Source organism: Crassostrea angulata, chromosome 1, assembly GCF_025612915.1.
Source record: "Crassostrea angulata isolate pt1a10 chromosome 1, ASM2561291v2, whole genome shotgun sequence".
Taxonomy (NCBI): Eukaryota; Metazoa; Mollusca; class Bivalvia; order Ostreida; family Ostreidae; genus Magallana; species Magallana angulata.
The window spans coordinates 34214496-34232077 of NC_069111.1; the positions used below are offsets into that span (position 1 = coordinate 34214496).

Genomic DNA, 17582 nt, shown 5'->3' on the forward strand with positions numbered 1-17582 from the left:
AAATACAAATATAAGACGATACATTTTAAAACTATGAATATTGAGTAATTACATGTAAATCAATAAACTTATCTGAGACAGTGCATTACTTCAGTTGCCTTTAAATAATGATACTGTTGTACCTTTAACATGTTTACAGATTTTGAAATACATTGTGATTACAGATTCTAACAGTATTTGGTATTTCTCTCTCTCTCTCTCTCTCTCTCTCTCTCTCTCTCTCTCTCTCTCTCTCTCTAAAATTCTAATAAAATTCTGAAATTAGATACACTTTTTAAAACAAAATCTCTCTCTCTCTCTCTCTCTCTCTCTCTCTCTCTCTCTCTCTCTCATCAACCACAACAACCCCTTGGTCTGCAAAAAAGGCACTTGACAGGTTAATATGTGGATAGCTGGCAAAATAAATGAATTGTCAACTTGAGCTAAAGGCCACAAGATGGTTTAACCAGTATTTTGCTTAAAGCTGATTTATTATCAATTCTTTCACTCCTCTTCAAGAGAGATGCTCTGCAAGATTTCAGCCCTGCAGTTTTGATCAAATGAATAACAAGGTTCAATGTTAAAGGTCAAAGTCACGGCCAAGGTCATCATAATGATGTCATGATGATTGAGTCTAAAAACATGTCATACAAAAAACAAGGAACATTAGACTATCATAAAGTCTCATGTATAGTACATACTTTTTTCAGCCAAAATTTGATCAAAGCTACCTAATCATTAATATAATTTTCATGTATTTGAATATTTATCTGTTGTTCCTTGCATCAAAAAAAATTTCGGGTGTATTTGCCATTAGGTAATCAGCCACTTGTTTACCATACTGTGTTTGTTTAACAATATCCAATGAAGCACTGTACAGAGTCATCTTATTATAAAAAAGAAATATTTATTATGTCAGGCGCCTCTGGACATGCATACAAACTTTATTTAACAACAATAATCAAAGAATTGAACTAATTATCTATCAAGATATTACCATTGTTGTGTTTCTGGGAAAGATACGCAAATGTTATAATTACTTTTAGGAGCTTAGAATTCTGGTACATTATCAAAGCTTGCACATCAGTGACTTTTCTAAAATCTCCAATAAAAATTTCGTCTTTTGGGTATGCGTATATAGAAACAGTGGGTTTTTTTATAGCATTTTATAACCAATTTTTGGGTAGTGCGTATTATACATAAATGCATACTACACAGGAGACATTAAGAAAACTGAGGATGTACTTTTAAAATAACTTGACAGCTACTCAGGTCTGAAATGTTTTTTAAGTGGGCTGAATTGACATTTTAACATGTTAAGGAAAAAAACCCCATCTTGATCAAACTGTTATGTTACTGTTATAAGGTAAACGCATAGAGTTCTAGATCATACAAAGATAGCTAGCAGAATATTTACAGTTTACCGCTGTTTTATGGAAACGCATGCATTCATTTACATTAATTGTTGAGCATTAAGGTACCCTATAAAGCCCCCGACTTATTAAAACAATAAAACAGATTTTTGAATCTTTTTCTTATCTCTGACAAGATAGATTGACCGCAAAATATACACATACTGGTGTGTTCTGTTTACCAAGAACTTTTTTTTTTTAAATTTCACTACATGTCAGATTGTCTTCTTCCTTTTCATGAGATTTTGTATTATTTGATTTACTAATGTTTTCCTTATGTGGGCTGCACAAGCGATGTCTCTATTAAACACATTTATCTACCAGTTTAACAATTGTCAAAATTCTGAAACAGCTATATACTTTCTCTAATTTGTATCAATCTATACAGCCAGGAATCCTCTGGGATACCTGTGGACATTGTCTCGAAGTTATAATGTTAAACTGTTTATAATGCAGGTGTGGTATGTATCAACTGATGTATGTAATGCATTTGATTTGGTTAAAGTATATTCTCCAATTTCATATGCCCCTTAAGATATTCTTTACTGAAAGATTACATCTTAAGACTTTATCCCAAGTAGTCACCCTACAGTTATGTAAGGATACCTTTATTTCAACACATGCCTATACCTACAATGTGTTGTATGTGAATATCTTTGTTGTGCAAAGATGTTTAATAATGACATGTGTGCATAGGAATATACCATTTACATAACTATATATTGACGCTGAACTTGGATATCTTTGCTGTGCAAAGATGTTTAATAATGAAATGTGTGCAAAGGAATATGCCATTTTCATAACTATATGTTGACACTGAGCTTATACATGTACTTTGAATATTGACTTCTCCATATATTTTGAGATCCTGACTTACACATGGCCATTCAGAGCAGCATGGTGGAGAGGGGTGTCCTTTTCTCTGTCCACGCAGTTGATATTTACTTTCAGAAGACTACTACAAATAGAAAAATATAACATTTCAGAGACTTACACATGGTGAAGTATGTAAATCTTCAATGAGTTCTTGTAGTCATACAGTAATTAGGTAAAGATCTATAGGTACAATATACAATAACTACAGAATCAATGCAGTTCAATCACATTTTGATATGCTACACTTTGAAAAACATACTTCAATTTATAGCTTTACTTATCATGATAGACTTAGAAAATGAATTGCCTGCATGGTATCATATTAAGGTGGTATGGGACATATCTGTTGATATCAATAAGATTAATATGGATTATTAAAAGCTACTGATATTCAAAATACATTCACAAGTTTACAAAGTTCAAATTTTACAATATTTGATCAAAATATTGATTTTAAAAATTTTTGGAAAGGTGAAAATCATAAAACCCCCAGCGGGATTCCAACTCACAGATTTGTAGTTCATGTACGCTCTAACCTAATGCACTACGTCGTTACCTAACAATTCTAAAAATATACTTGATTTTATTGTTTATTTCTATAGGAATAATGTCACAACATGGATGTGTCCCATACCATCTTAAATGAGCTAGGAAAAAGGTTTTGAATATTCGTACTTGAATAGTTTTAACAGTTTTAGCACATATTATTAGTTTTAAAAGTGATGGGATGGAAGACACCAGGTCAAGATTTGAACCTGTATGCCCTGTATCATAAGTCAGGTGCTTATTAATTAACAACTGGGCAATCTGGCATTGCAATCAAATCAATCAAACCAAACTATAGCTCCACGGAAAATTTGAGCTGAGGGACCATGGACCATGAGCCCAAATTTTATGTGGAGCTTCAGTTCTGCAGCTATGCTACATGCCTAACATGGTAGCATTAATACTGTGTAAAAGCTATTGAGGTGTACAAATATGTTCAAATGCACAAAACATACATAAAACACCCATTCACACAACAATTTTTGTGTAAACACATCTTAAAAACAGAGATACCAACTAATCATTCTTAAAGATTGACTATGTATGTGAATTTTTATACATTTGATGTGAAGCAATACCATTGATTATTAATAAAATTTAGGGATGCACAAATAGTTTTTATGTACTTAATGGTAGAAGCTAATTCTTTACATAATTGTATGCAGCAGTAGAGTTAGGCAAAGAATAAAAACATGCTATTACATGGATGACACCTTGATCCTGTAATGTTATGCAATGTATATCTAATAGGTGTGAAAGCGGACCGAAAGCCAACCAACCTGAGATTGGTTAACAGGCTGCTCCCACTTGTTGATTTTTTCAACAACTTCTCGATGACATCACATTTTCCATTCTTGGCTGCTTCAATTAATTCTGCATCTTTGTCTATTCCTACAAGTTGACGAATAGCAGCCATACCACGAGTTCTCAAAGCATATCAAATGCTAACGAGTTACTTCCTCATCTCATTTGCACCATCTTTTACTATCGTTTCTAACAACGGTTGTGAATGGTTTATTTTACTAAAATTCAACCAATCAAACTATATTTCTTAAATTCGAAGAGTATTTCGTAAACCGTATATAAAGATTACTCTTATTGGGTCAAAGTAAGTCACTCCTCCAGATTTAAGCCAATTAAAAGTAAGTTTACTTTTTTTTCGCGCAGTCGTGATCTTTACCATCGGTATTCACTTGAGCTTATCTACATTTCTTCAATGTAAAACCCCGAAAGCTAATTTGCATCGTGACGTAAACAATCCATCTAATTATAGAAGACGTAAACATAGACAAGGACATATCAGCTGTGCAGGCGATGTGAGAACATTTGATGTGCTATTGAAATATAAAGGATAAACATGAATAATCGAACAAGTCCTAAAACAGTGGTATGAATAACTTGCATTTTTATTGATAGTTGATACTTTTTAAGGCGTCATTTCATATAGAACTAACGGTTATCTCTGAAAGTTCTTTATTGTTCCATTTATTTAAGCGCCATATTTTCTAGAGAATAACCGTGCTTTTGCTGTATACCTATGTTGTCTTTGCTGACCGTTTTTGAGTAGACATATTAATTATCATTCACAGTACCATGCATTGCAAAAAGAAAATTTCCTAATGTTGGTTGTTTTTTTTTTTATTCTCCGCACTCTCTAGAAACTGTCGAACAACGTGACTCTAAAGCTATTAATAGACTTTATAATATATTTAAATATATTTGTGTCTACCATTATCTAGCTAGCTCATGTGTTACATCCTAACATTGATAATACTGTTCATTAATAAATACATGTATATATATTTAATACCAATGACGCCAAAGTGGTAAACAGGTGAATTCTTTGTGTTGGCAAATTGCCATTCTTTGTCTAATAGCCATGTGACTCTAGTGGTGTTTAATTGTCCTATACGTCACAACATTTGGGAAATATGCTGATTTACTATCGGCCCTTTTCATTAATATTAATAGAGAGAAAAAAATTAATTAGGCATTTATTAATAAGTTAAAAATTATTATCACCAGATGAAAGTGTACAATTTATATAAATCAATTACATGTTTATCGATTGTACATTTTCGTTTGTTTATGATAATTTTCACAATGATGAATTAATTGATTAGATGTGATTAAAATATACATGTGCCATGAGTGTGTGATATTAATTTGAGAAATAATTAACTTGGTTAACCGTTTTTAGACTTTGTAAGACCATTAAAACAAAACCTGTCATGTCGCAGAACCCAAAAGCAAATGGTCAAGATGAGGGGACTGATCTCTGAGATTTAGCATTCAGGGAGTTTCTTCTGTGTAACATACCCTTCATCTGCTACCAAGGTTTTCCTTAGGCTTCCAGTCATGATAGATCAGAGGTTCCTGCTTTTTCCCTATGACCTGTATGCATGAGTATTGTAAACCTTTCATGTTATAAGGACGGTACCTGGTAGGGTACTTGAACTGCATTCATAGTTTATTGACAGATTGGTCAAGCACAGGAAAAAAGTTATGATAATTTTTGATTGATGCATCTTGATGTAAATTAATTTGTCTAAACTAAAAGATGTAATTTTAAATAAAATTCAATGAAGTTTTGATAATTGATATTACCTTTAGAAGTCAAATAACATACATAAAATGCATTACTTGTATTTTTAAGTATATTTAATTTAGACTTAACCTATTTAGAATTTTAAGATATTTTTTCAGCTACATGTATTGGTACATAAGCTGATTGCAGGTCAACAGATGTCATCGCCATTATAATTCTGATGGACATCTGCAGTTTGCTTTAGCTGCTTTATTGAGTAAAGCTGACCCAATACTAGTGCTTTATATGCTTTATATTTACATTTTCCAGTGTCTTTGCCTGTGATAACACTAGGTATCGATTTTGTACTGTATAACCCATAATGCAAATGACGCCAAATCGAGGCGCTAGCGGAGTTTGCTTATTTATATTTAAATATTTAATCGTACGATGGCTTAAAATTATATAAATATAAGTAATAAGGAATCATTCTTTGAATATTATGAGGTGATAATTTCGGTAGGGGCGTGATCAAATCTATCATAAAGCCCTTCGGGCTTTATTGGATTTGATCACGCCCCGACCAAAATTATCACCTCATAATACTCAAAGAATGATTCCTTATATGATATTCCAATGTGTATGACTCCTCCCATTCCTCAAGCCAAACAATACCTTAATAGTCAATCACATGTGATCGGAGAAAACAAACTTTTACATGGTTCAGTAAGCAGGGCCGTCAACTCTCCAAGTTGTCTGGTCAGCACTGTACATTGAACAGTTAAGAAACGCATCTCAGAAACTGAAAATTTTTCCCTTTTCTTTCTAAATTCAATTTTTGTATGTTACATTTTATCAAATATACATAGTGTTAAATGAATTAATTTTTTTACACAATTGATCAACCATTAAATTTAATTTATTGATTCAAATTTTATTTCATGTACTGTATGAATCACTTGTACATGTATCAGATTTTAAATTCCTTTCTAGATGATAAAGGTTTTGTATTTATTCTTTAATAATATCTATCAAATATTTTAAAGGAATAATCATGATACAATTAAATATTGGTATATATACAATACCGGTACATCTAATATCAAGCCCCTCTCTCTCTCTCTCTCTCTCTCTCTCTCTCTCATGGGTATGCAGTGCACTGAACTTTTGATATTCAGTATGACGTTAATTCATATTGGCATCAACAAGTATTCAGTTAATGATTATGTGAAGGTTGCTTACTGTTTGTTTTTGTGAATGCATGTTATAAGTATGAAGAAGAAAAGAGGACAAAGCCCCCAACAAGACATCTGATATTTAATAACTGCTATTGAGTTTGTTGAACTCTCATCTTATCAGCACAAAACTATACCCTATATTGTTGCCAGAATTTCTGTCAAATGGACTTTGTACCATTTAAGAGATCCATTGACTCATTAAAACCTCAATACATGGGTGTATATATAGTGTTAGCAAGCATAATGTCATGAGTTCTGAAGTGGACAGTGAATTGGAAGGAAACCAATACTTTAAGTGACTGTTAGTTATTAGACAATTAGGAAGCTGGTAATGAGTGTTGAGGATCACATCATGGCCTTTAGTCACATTGTCCGGGGATACCGAATCAGCAAATCCCCCCTTCTTCTGGTGAGAGCTAAGAGCTAGCGATGGTTTTTTTTTTTTTATTAGTATTTTTGTCGGGGAGGGGGAAATAACATTTTTTTTTTTTTCATTTATAGGGTCTGGTGATTTTGATGAAAATACTTTGCGCAGTGACTTTATACATTTAATTTAATGATCAATTGTCATCTGAAGTGTGTTTATAGTTCTACATAATTATACAAACCATGTTGTAGCACAGCTGTAAATTTTACTATGTTTTCTTGTACGAATGCAAGTTGTCAGCAGATGAACATTCCTTTGCAACTCTCTAAATTTTAAATTTAATTAAAAAATACTGTATAATTTTTAACACCAAACTTATATGTTTTGGAATTAAAAAATATAGCCAGCAGTATCATAAAATTGGTATTCACTGTAAATAATTAATACATGTGTGATTTTTCAGATTTGCATATTTGTACATGTATTCAATTTTCTATCCATCTCTTTTTAATATTTTACAGGTGAAGAGTGTGGGACCATATCTTGTTCCTTTCTTCAAGACAGTCGCAATATTCTTTGTTTTATTTGGTGATGATTGCAGAGATGAGTCCATCTTTTACTGCATAGTAAAATGCCTCCCAGTCATCTCATTGATTCTATTTGTCCTTGTACATGGAATGAACCTGACAGAATATTATCGCTACTCACGCCGAGTCCTTGTTGGGCTGATTTTCTCCTGCTTTGGAGATGCCTTCCTGGTATGGCCTGATTACTTTGAGGTTGGCATCCTTATGTTTGCCATTGCCCAGTTCTCGTATGCCAAAGCTTTCGGATGGCGCCCCATGAAGATCTTACACGGTCTTGGATTTGCTACTGCTGGTGCTCTAGTCTATATGTTTTTAGCACCAGCATTGGAGGGCGTTATGCTGTACATTGTGGCAGCATACATCACCCTTATCTGCACCATGGCGTGGCGGGCGGTGGCCAGGGTGGAGTTCTACAATGATCTCTGGACTTGGACCAAACTTTGCGGCTGCATGGGAGCTATTTCTTTCGTAATTTCTGACATCACGATCGCTGTCAACAAGTTCAGATATCCGGTTCCATTCCAGCACCAGATAATTATGCTGACGTACTATGCTGCCCAACTGGGAATATCCCTGTCTGTAGTTGACAGCCCTATTGATGAGCTTCTGGAGAAGACCCAAAAACAGAAATTATGGTGAAAAGTTTGGAGTTAAGGAACAGATCCCTATTGAAATGGTTAATTCATGCCAAAACTGTAGTTATACTTTAAAGTATACTAGTACCTCAGAGGGGGGACTGTGTGTTCAAATCATATCTGCATGGATTGATTGAACACCATTTGATACTTGTACATATATCTGCTGATTACATCATTACAGAAACTTGCCATGTTAGTGTGAAACAAAACTATGAGCAGTGAGGGGTAGTCTTTTATGTGTATAGTTTAGCAGTATATTAATACAGTAGCTAGTAGTTTGGGATTCTTGTGTTAGATGTTGAGTGCTTATTAATGTAAACTGTTTGACAATATTGATGGTTTGAACAAAAAAAATTTGATATATATCATGCACATTTTGCAAAATTTTATTTTGCCCTGTTATAATACTCAAAAGTGGATTCAGTTGAATTTTTTAACAGTTATATGTTTTCTTTGAAAGTTTACTAGATTTAATGTGCTGAAAATATGTTGTGATTTTTTCTTTATCAAACAAAATAATCAAAAATATTAAACTCTGACATATTCAAATCATGAATCTGCATTACGCTAAATATACAATATATTTACAATACCAGGTGTTGCATTTCAATACTTTGTATCAAGCCAAATTTTATTTTCCCAGACACCCTGGCTTATGTGTATGTTATTTAACATTCTTATTTTTTACTTACTGTTTTATTTTCTCATTTGGATAAATGTGTTTATGTTTCAAATTCTGCTTGCCTGGCTCTGAATTTCATTATCTGTGACACAAAAATGTCATATTCTCATTCTGAAATGCTAATGAATTTTTTTCGCTATTTCGCATTTAAAAAACAAGAAAAATCACTACTTTCTTTATTTAATTATCAAAAACAATTCTGATAAATTTTAAGACAGAATTCAGTTGATCATTAACATTTTTGGCTGTGTACTTATATGTTTATAAACCGGTACATACGTAATCTTGTTTTCTGCTTACATTAACTTGTATTCATACAAACAAAGTAATGGAGACCTGTGCTCTCCAATCATCTGTCAACGTCCGATCCCCTCTGTGTCGTTACCTACATACCTATCAAGGTATGCACTAATATTTACTTTTTAGGTCAATTACCTGATACTTACCTTATTATTTATATCTTGAGCTAAACATTGGTAATATTGACTTTTGAACTTTGTCCTTCAGAATTTGTTACATAAGTAATATTATTTGTTATCTATGATATTATTTTTTATGTAGTGCTTGATTTCAATTTTTCCTTAAATCATTCTTTTATTTTTAAAAACAGTTTTTGAGGGCTATGGAATTAGTGGATAAAATACTGGTATCCAGTAACATTTATATTATAATAATTAACCAGAGTTGATATTCACATTTGCATATTTTATTCATTTTTTGTCAACATAATTCTCTTCATGCACGCCTACCCCTTTGCATGTAAGTACTTGTTTATATCTATTCCAAGACTCCTTCTTGGCCTGTTTTATGTGGATGTGTTCAATACATCACTGTAGATGTAAGCTAACGTGAAATGTATATATTTAACATCTAAATAAAATGCCATTTTTTAAGGGGGGGGGGGGTTGCATCGAAGGAGTCTCAGATAAGTATCGCAAGATTATACATGTAACATATAAACTACTGTGTCTGATCTTCAAGTCATTATACATGCACGTGTAATTGTGTACAATATGTTTATCCATGGTGTTCAAATTTTCAGAAACTGTTATAATGATATTTTTTTTTCGCAGAAGGGGGTGGGGAGATAACTTTATAGAGATAAAGATACCGGTATTTATATTCCTGAATCTCCACTTGCAGTGCACATATGCATTGTAATTATGAAACATTTCCTGTTTTAGTAATTGAATAGCCATATTATTGCATTTCCCTCCATTCTGTTTGTATTATTGAAAATTTTCTAGTTTTCTAGCTAGCTTTGAAATTCCATCATCTCTGTTTTAAAATTATTGGAATTCCAAAAATTTACAATTTTTATGCTAAACAATTGGTGTATAGTATATACCTTTTCTCCCACGTACACATGACTTAAATCTTTATTTTTACCTCATTAGTATTCATAAAGAAGCCCAAAATAGACAATGTTGTGACAATTTAATTGGACACATTTACTTCTTTAGAAAATGGATCAAAAAATATATATATATATATATCTTAAAATCATGTCACCTAGCTGAGATGAAGCAATGCATTTAAAGTTTGGAAATGTAGGAAAATGAAGGCCACTCAAGTCAACATTTTAACATGATCGATTCATAAACTGGTATTTCTAATCAGTATGTCTCTTAATTAGTATCTTAATTCAACACTGCTTCAGTGTGTAGTCATTGGAGAGTTCAGTCATGTGTGACTGCCCTATATCATGCTTCCGTTACAAGCAAGCATATATATGTCTCTATTTTCAATGCAACATCAATGCAATTTTTGTTAAATATTATTTTACATGTTATATATTTAGTATCAGGAAGTTTTTCAATAGTTATAGAATTATAGTTATCCTGTATATTTTGTTTTGAAATTTTCCATTATGCACGAGTTCATTAAGTCCAATATCACATATAGATATTTCTTGTTTGATGACTTTGTGTGTGATATTGTTAATTTCAGAAGTTTTCAGCAACTTTTGATAAAAAGTTCAAAATAATCTATTGTGACTGGTGAAATATAACTACAAAATCAACTTTACTGCATGGTTATTGTTGAAAAATTCAAGTGTTGTTAATTGTTTTGATGGTTTTGAAATAAAGTTTAAAATAAACTTGCACTTCTTTTATTTTGGGATTTTTCAGTCCATTGAGACATACATGTACCAAACAATTTCTACTGCCTTAGTAAATCACCTGGACTGAAGTTCTAGTGAACTTAATTTCTGATCACTTTCTGTCAGAGTAGAGGAAAAAACCCTTAATTTCTATTGCTATCCGTTTTGTCCGTCGTCGTCCATCGTGCGTTAACAATTTTACATTTTTAACTTCTTCTTAAAAACTACAAGGCTGATTGTTACCATTTTTGGTATGAGGCATCTCTATGGTAAGAGGAATCTAAATTGTGAAATTCATGGCTCTACCACCCCCAGGGCACTGCAGGTGGGGCCAAATATGCAAACAAAAGAGCCAAATTTTCAAAAATCTTCTTATCTACTCCCACACGTGTGAGGAAAAAACTGGTTGCATAGTTATGATGTCCATGTTGCCCTCTACCAAAATTGTGAAATTCATGGCCCCTGGATCAGGGGTTCAGGCTCTAGGGTGGGGCCAATATGGCCATATAGTAAAAATGTGTTAAATCTTAGAAAATCTTCTTCTCTACTCCCACACATGTGAGCAAAAAACTGAATACATGATTATGATGTCCATGAAGCCCTCTATCAAAATTGTAAAATTTATGACCTTTGTGTTAGGGGTTCAGGTTCTAGGGTGGGGCCAATTGGCCATATAGTAAAAATGTATTAAATCTTAGAAAATCTTCTTCTCTACTCCCACACATGTGGGCAAAAAATTTAATACATGGTTATGATCTCCTATAACCCCTCTGCCTAAATTTTGAAATTCATGGCCCCTGGGTTAAGGGTTCAGGACATTGGGGGGGGGGGGGGGCAATATAGTGTTAATGCATATAGTGTTTAAAAATTTTCTTCTCTATTCTCACACATCCGATGAAAAACTGACTTATAATTATGTTTACCAGGAAGTCCCCTACTGAAATTTTAAATTTCATGTCCCCGGGAGTATGGGTTTGAATCTAGGACAGGGCCAAAATAAATGTATAGGTGTTAATGCATATAATGTTAAAAAAATTATCTTCTTTACTCCCACACACCAGAAAGGAAAACTTAATTCATTATTCTATAGAACAGATCTTTAAGTTTTTCGTCAAAATTATAGGTTTCACAGCTCTTTTTGAAAGATTTAGGCAGGGAGGTGGTCTTCATTACAAATTTATAATTTTTCTTCTCCAGAATGAAACCTAATTAAATGCATAAATGAGACTCCTCGACAAGTTTGTGTATGGGTTATATATGCAACTCAGGTGACCGATAAGGCCTCTTGGCCTCTTGTTTAAATTGGAGATGAGAACAAAAATTGTGAAAGTAGGTTGGGTATCTCAAAAACCTCTCTTCTGAAGAACCAAACACTGCATCAGAAATGTATAGATTCTAAATTGGTTGAATCTTTACCTATAAGGCCCTTTACTGGTACCATTGCTGGGGCCTAGTCCTAGAAAAGAGACCTAATAAAATATAGACATAAATGGGGAAATGTTATTAAAATGCTCATCTCAAGAACTGTAACTTAATGCTTCAACTTTGGATATGGATTCTTTAAAAATTGATTAAACTACCGCTACTTGGACTCTGACCTTGAGGTCAAAGTTTTTAGGTCATCTGAGTCACTCAGATGACCTCTTGCAATTGTTCTTCATCTGTCGTCCGTTAACAATTTTAAAATTTTAACTTCTTGAAAATTAGGAGACCAGTTTTGGTTTGAAGCATGTCTAAGATAAGAGGATCGAATCTCAGTGGTGAAATTTATTACTTGACAATCCCCAAGCAATGTTGTTGGGGGGGGGGGGGGGACAACTAAATGCATGGTTATGATGTCCATGAAGCCATTTGCCAAAATTGTGAAATCCATGGCCCTGAATCAGGGGTTCAGACTCTAGCTACATGTAGGAACATGTATTGTTTAAAGTCACCTGAATCACTCGGATAACCCACTGCCTTTAGTTAACATCAAATAATAAGAGCGGTGGTAACAGTCTAAGGAGTCTACTATTGGGTCTAGACTCCAAAATGACAGGGACGTAGCCCCCCCCCCCCCCCCCCCCCCCCACACACACACACACTTTTTCTCGCAGCAAAGATTATTTTTAATAAAATTTACATATAAAAAATTGAATTATCATGGAGTTGCCCGCCCCCCTTTTTGGGAGTATGTAAAAATATAAATGAAATAACGAATTAAGACAGAAAAAGAAGTTATAGGTAGACTACACCCCCACCCCCAACTGATAAGGATTTTCATGATTTTGGGATTTTTTTTTTTTTTTGCTTGTCAAATTTTGTGTAATGAGTCTACCCCCCCCCCCCCCCCCACTTTCAAAAACGACGATACTACGTGCCTGAATGAAGCTTTAAAATACTCCCTTACATATCCATCTACAGACTGTGGCACCCAGGTGAGCGTCAAGACCTTGTGGGTGTTTTGTATTTAAACTACAAAAAAAAAAAAATACAGAAATACAGAAACTATTTTTCGAGTTTGCGATGTGGCTTGTCGTTCTTATAATGTTTCATAACTGGCGTCCTAAATTTGAAACAAAATGTATCAGAAATATAATTTTAGCTCCATATGTAGAAATATATGAAATAGAGATATATTGTAGAATTGTTGCAAACGAATTGATAATTTTTACCGAGACAGTTTGATATAAACACGGTGACAACGAGAACATTTTTTTTGACAAAATGTGTTAAGATTGCATTTACATGTTCATATATAGCATCGAAATAATAAAAGTGACGAATTGTGGCTCAGATTGGTTGACATAATCGAGATAATCTGATTTAAACAATTGGAGAAAGAGCTGGTTTTAATTAATCTTTGATTAAAAGCAACTGGCATCATGAACAAGTGCTTGAAATCTCACCATTAAATCTGGCAGATACTCTTGACCTCCAGTTACAAGCAAAAACGTTCTTGTTATATTAGTAAAAATTACACTTATATATTTTTTTTTATTTCTCTACTCTTCCTAACTTGACCTTGCATTTGTACATTCGTTAATATTTTTTTAATCTCACATACCATTGATATATGGTTTGAGAGAGATAAACATTAATTCATTTAGAATGTTTGCAGAATTCCAGACAAACTTTTGTAATTTTCGTATACATATTGTCCCAATAATAATAAAGGTATATAGAGGCAGTATTAGGACATCTTTAGTGCATGTCTATGTTACGACACCTTTTTCAACATAAAATCAATGATACATGTATGAACAACTATAAGAGACCATACTTGCGATGCTGAAGGGCATTGCGGGATAGCAGACCCCCCACCCCCCCCCCCCCCTTACACACACACGCAACACCACAACCACACCACCACCATTACACTTTTTTTTTCATTTCTGGGACGGTGTTAGAAAATAGACTCCACATATTGTCCCGATATATACATGCAGCAGATATATCCTCATATAAGTTAACACTTTAAAACTAAAAATTAAGCATGCAAGTTTTCCTTTTGTACGCAGACAAAACATTTTACTATCATATAAATCAGTCTTGTTAAGTTTTATATTTAACTTGAAAAAAATGTATTCCTTATGAAATCAATTTACGAGAGTTATAGTTTTACAAAAAATCGACATCATAAATCTTTGCCACAGGTGCTTGGGAACGGGACCCCCCCCCCCCCCCCCCCAAAAAAAAAAAAATCACCCCTTTCATTCGTAAGTTATTTTTTTATCATTCATTTTAATATGTGATGTATGCTACACTAAAAAAAATCACAATTAACGCGAAATAAGCTTTGTATAAAAAATATATATACCGGGTATACCGCTGGTACAAAAAGAGAAGTTCTTCTATGTGGTGTAGGGGTGTATATTGTGTTCTTGGTCCCGTCACCAAGCACCTATTCTTTCCAATTTTCATATTAAGAAAGTTTTTATAAAATTTCGTTTTTAATTTCGCCCTTTCCGCATATCACAGGGGCATCAACTGTTTCAGGTACCCCTTTTATAACGATGTTTTTATGTTAAAATGTAGAATATGGTTACTGATGTTGTACGAGGGTTGTTCGGAAATTATTGAGACATTTTCCCTTATTCTTTTAGTAAAAAAGATAAACTCTTGAAATTTCACCAAAACGTAAATCAGGATAGAGATTATCAATGTGAAAAGTTTCTTGTCAATGGCATGAATAGATCATTCCTGATAAGCCGACCAATGTGCCTTCGTCCAGTGACCCGGCGCAACCGCAAACTTTTTGCAACGTCATTTTATCTCTTCTTATTGCTCCTCTGTTAATTTTAAACAGCTTACAAACGAACAGAAATTATAATTATTCTTCATTTCTCATCCTTTGTTTTCATTTCAAGATGTCATCATTTACATTTTCTCTCATTCTTGCTTTTATAGGGGAAAAACCGAGTAATTTTTACACGAAAGTCTAATTACTTTGAATGTCTCCTGCAGTGATTTTTTAAAGCGCTAAGCATAGCTGCAGCGCTTTTTTGTCGCCAGATTTCTAAACCTACTTCCACTTTCGTTTTCGCGTTTCCTATATACCGCCACCTACTGGCGGATGCTGGAGAGGTCGTACCCTGGAGATGACGTACTCTTGAAATATCATAACTTTGCAGTAGTGAGACTTATTTAAATTGAAGTTATACTGCATGCAGATGCATTTGTTCTACAAGTATTAAATTAACAATAAGTTTCATTTAAATGTCATTATTATGTATCAGATACGGGTGCTCAAAAACCATATCATGATGATTTATTTCGAGAAAAAAATGGATTTTATATGCATTAAGTTGTGTTTTAGCTGTTTATTGATAATTGGAATAATTCTACAACATCAATAGGTTTTGAGTGTTTTAAATTTAATATGTTACAGTTATGAACACCATGTTTTATATAAAAATGCAGAATTTTTTATACAAAATTTTTTTATTAACACCTTTTCCAGGATAATTTTTGCTGCTTTTTATTAACATTATTTTAGGCTTCGTTTCCTGTATGCAATATTTCAGGAATAGTTTTCTATCAATTTGCATTGATATGTAATATTTTAATTTTCCAAAACCAATGATTTGATTATTATTCATAAAAAAAAATGTAACTGTCGAGTTACTTGAAATACTACTGTGAATATATGTAATAATCTTTATTAAGTGATACCAGCTAACCTCGTTTAATTTGCAAATATGATTTTATTAATGATCTAATTTATGTGCAGATTGGACAAATTACGCAGTAATAAAAACACTTAGTAACAGTAAAAATTGAAAGTGGTTTGTAAGATTCAACATTGCTATGAATTAAATATACATGTAACTATTAGATATTTAAATTCGCGTATTATGTGATAACTGTACCCATTATATTGACATATATGAAATGAAACTGTGCTTGATAACGTCGAAAAAAACCTAAAAGTTTTCTATCTGGGTTCAATTTTTCTAAAAAGAACCCGTACCCTATTACATGGCTACGAGTTTTCTTTAATACGACCTCTGATACGCTGGTGAAAACAGTTCTTCCATCCAATGGCAACTTCTAGGGCCTTCCGGCAGACCTTGTATGTATTGCAGGTGTCACTACAGTATTCAAGATTACTATATATCCCTGCCAAAAATGCGCATCTTTAGATACAAGTTATGAATTCAAAACAAACTTCTGCGAAAATCCTTTTGATATTTTTTAAATCAAAGCTTCTACAATTTAGTAGCAAAACACAGGTACATCCAGCAAGGAACGAGAGTTTGTTTACGTCGAAGTTACACGTGTGCTTGAAAACCACAAGACCACAAGCCAAGAACCTATCACCCCTCTTCCCCACAGGGGCTTGGTTGTTGGATAGTGAAGTTCTTAATTATTTGTTCCCGAAGAAAAAAATTGATTAAGATTGGTAATCTTAGATGTATTTCTGTGTATTGCATTAAATAAATACACTGAAACCTCCCCCCCCCCCCCCCCCCGTTTCAGTCATGTTAAAAAAGTGTATTCAATGTACATTATAAAAAGTAAAGGGACGACACTCGCCATCTTGGATTTATAGGGGGTCCTTGTTTCAAGCTATGTTTTAAAAAAGTTCTTCCATTTCTCCAACGATTTCTGACGAGTGAAATACTGTTGTGACATCTGCATAGGCGTCCATGACAACATCCTTTTAATAATACGTGTTAAAACACGATACTTTTTACGTCTGATGAGATGTGAGCTAGACTTCATCAAATTCAATCATATACGCTAAAATATACCCCAGAAGAGACCGTATAGTTGATGCTTAAATGAAAAGAATTAAGCGACTCCATTTTGATATTCTAACATCTGGTAATGTTTATTCATGAGGGGTCTTTGCATGGTGTATTATTAAATAAGGCTGGAAATGTTGTTCGAATACCAAAGCTTATATTTTAAAGAATAAGTAGCATTCCCTGCAAGTAAGATCTTTAATGCGATTAGTATTATCTTACTTTTGTCAAAAGTTTTTGGCTTTTTATTTTGCAATAATATTGGTATCGTAATTTGTCACTGTATTTTTTAGTGTTCATCTTTTTTTGCTTGGAAGTGGTCAGATGTACAAACAAAGAAATTATGAAAATTAGCAAATAAATAATAATCATCATTTTAACGTTGTTATTGGCGAC

At 33.2% G+C, this 17582-nt stretch overlaps 2 protein-coding genes across 11 annotated transcripts in view; one reads left to right on the top strand and one right to left on the bottom strand.

The window, feature by feature from the left end:
- The window catches only part of LOC128166067 (ankyrin repeat and sterile alpha motif domain-containing protein 1B-like), a 61445-nt gene extending 57632 nt beyond the window's left edge, over positions 1-3813 (bottom strand). For all 8 annotated transcript variants that reach the window (XM_052831023.1, XM_052831015.1, XM_052831006.1 and 5 more), the window contains exons 1-2: positions 3593-3813; positions 2269-2349 (exon numbers count right to left, since the gene is read on the bottom strand). In XM_052831023.1, the coding sequence (XP_052686983.1) occupies positions 2269-2349; positions 3593-3729 (218 nt within the window). In that variant the 5' untranslated portion in view covers positions 3730-3813. The remainder of the gene's footprint in view (positions 1-2268; positions 2350-3592) is intronic.
- A 253-nt stretch (positions 3814-4066) lies between these two features.
- LOC128184120 (lysoplasmalogenase-like protein TMEM86A) overlaps positions 4067-17582 on the top strand; it is a 129875-nt gene continuing 116359 nt past the window's right edge. Inside the window, exons 1-2 of one of the 3 annotated variants that reach the window (XR_008243695.1) lie at positions 4067-4200; positions 7467-8645. Coding sequence is in view for 2 of the 3 variants with exons in the window: in XM_052853477.1 (XP_052709437.1) it covers positions 6910-6987; positions 7467-8171 (783 nt within the window). In the remaining variant the exon portion in view is untranslated. Of the gene's footprint in view, positions 4201-6534; positions 6988-7466; positions 9440-17582 lie in introns of those variants that run through there. The other 2 variants (XM_052853469.1, XM_052853477.1) reach the window with 2 other exon arrangements.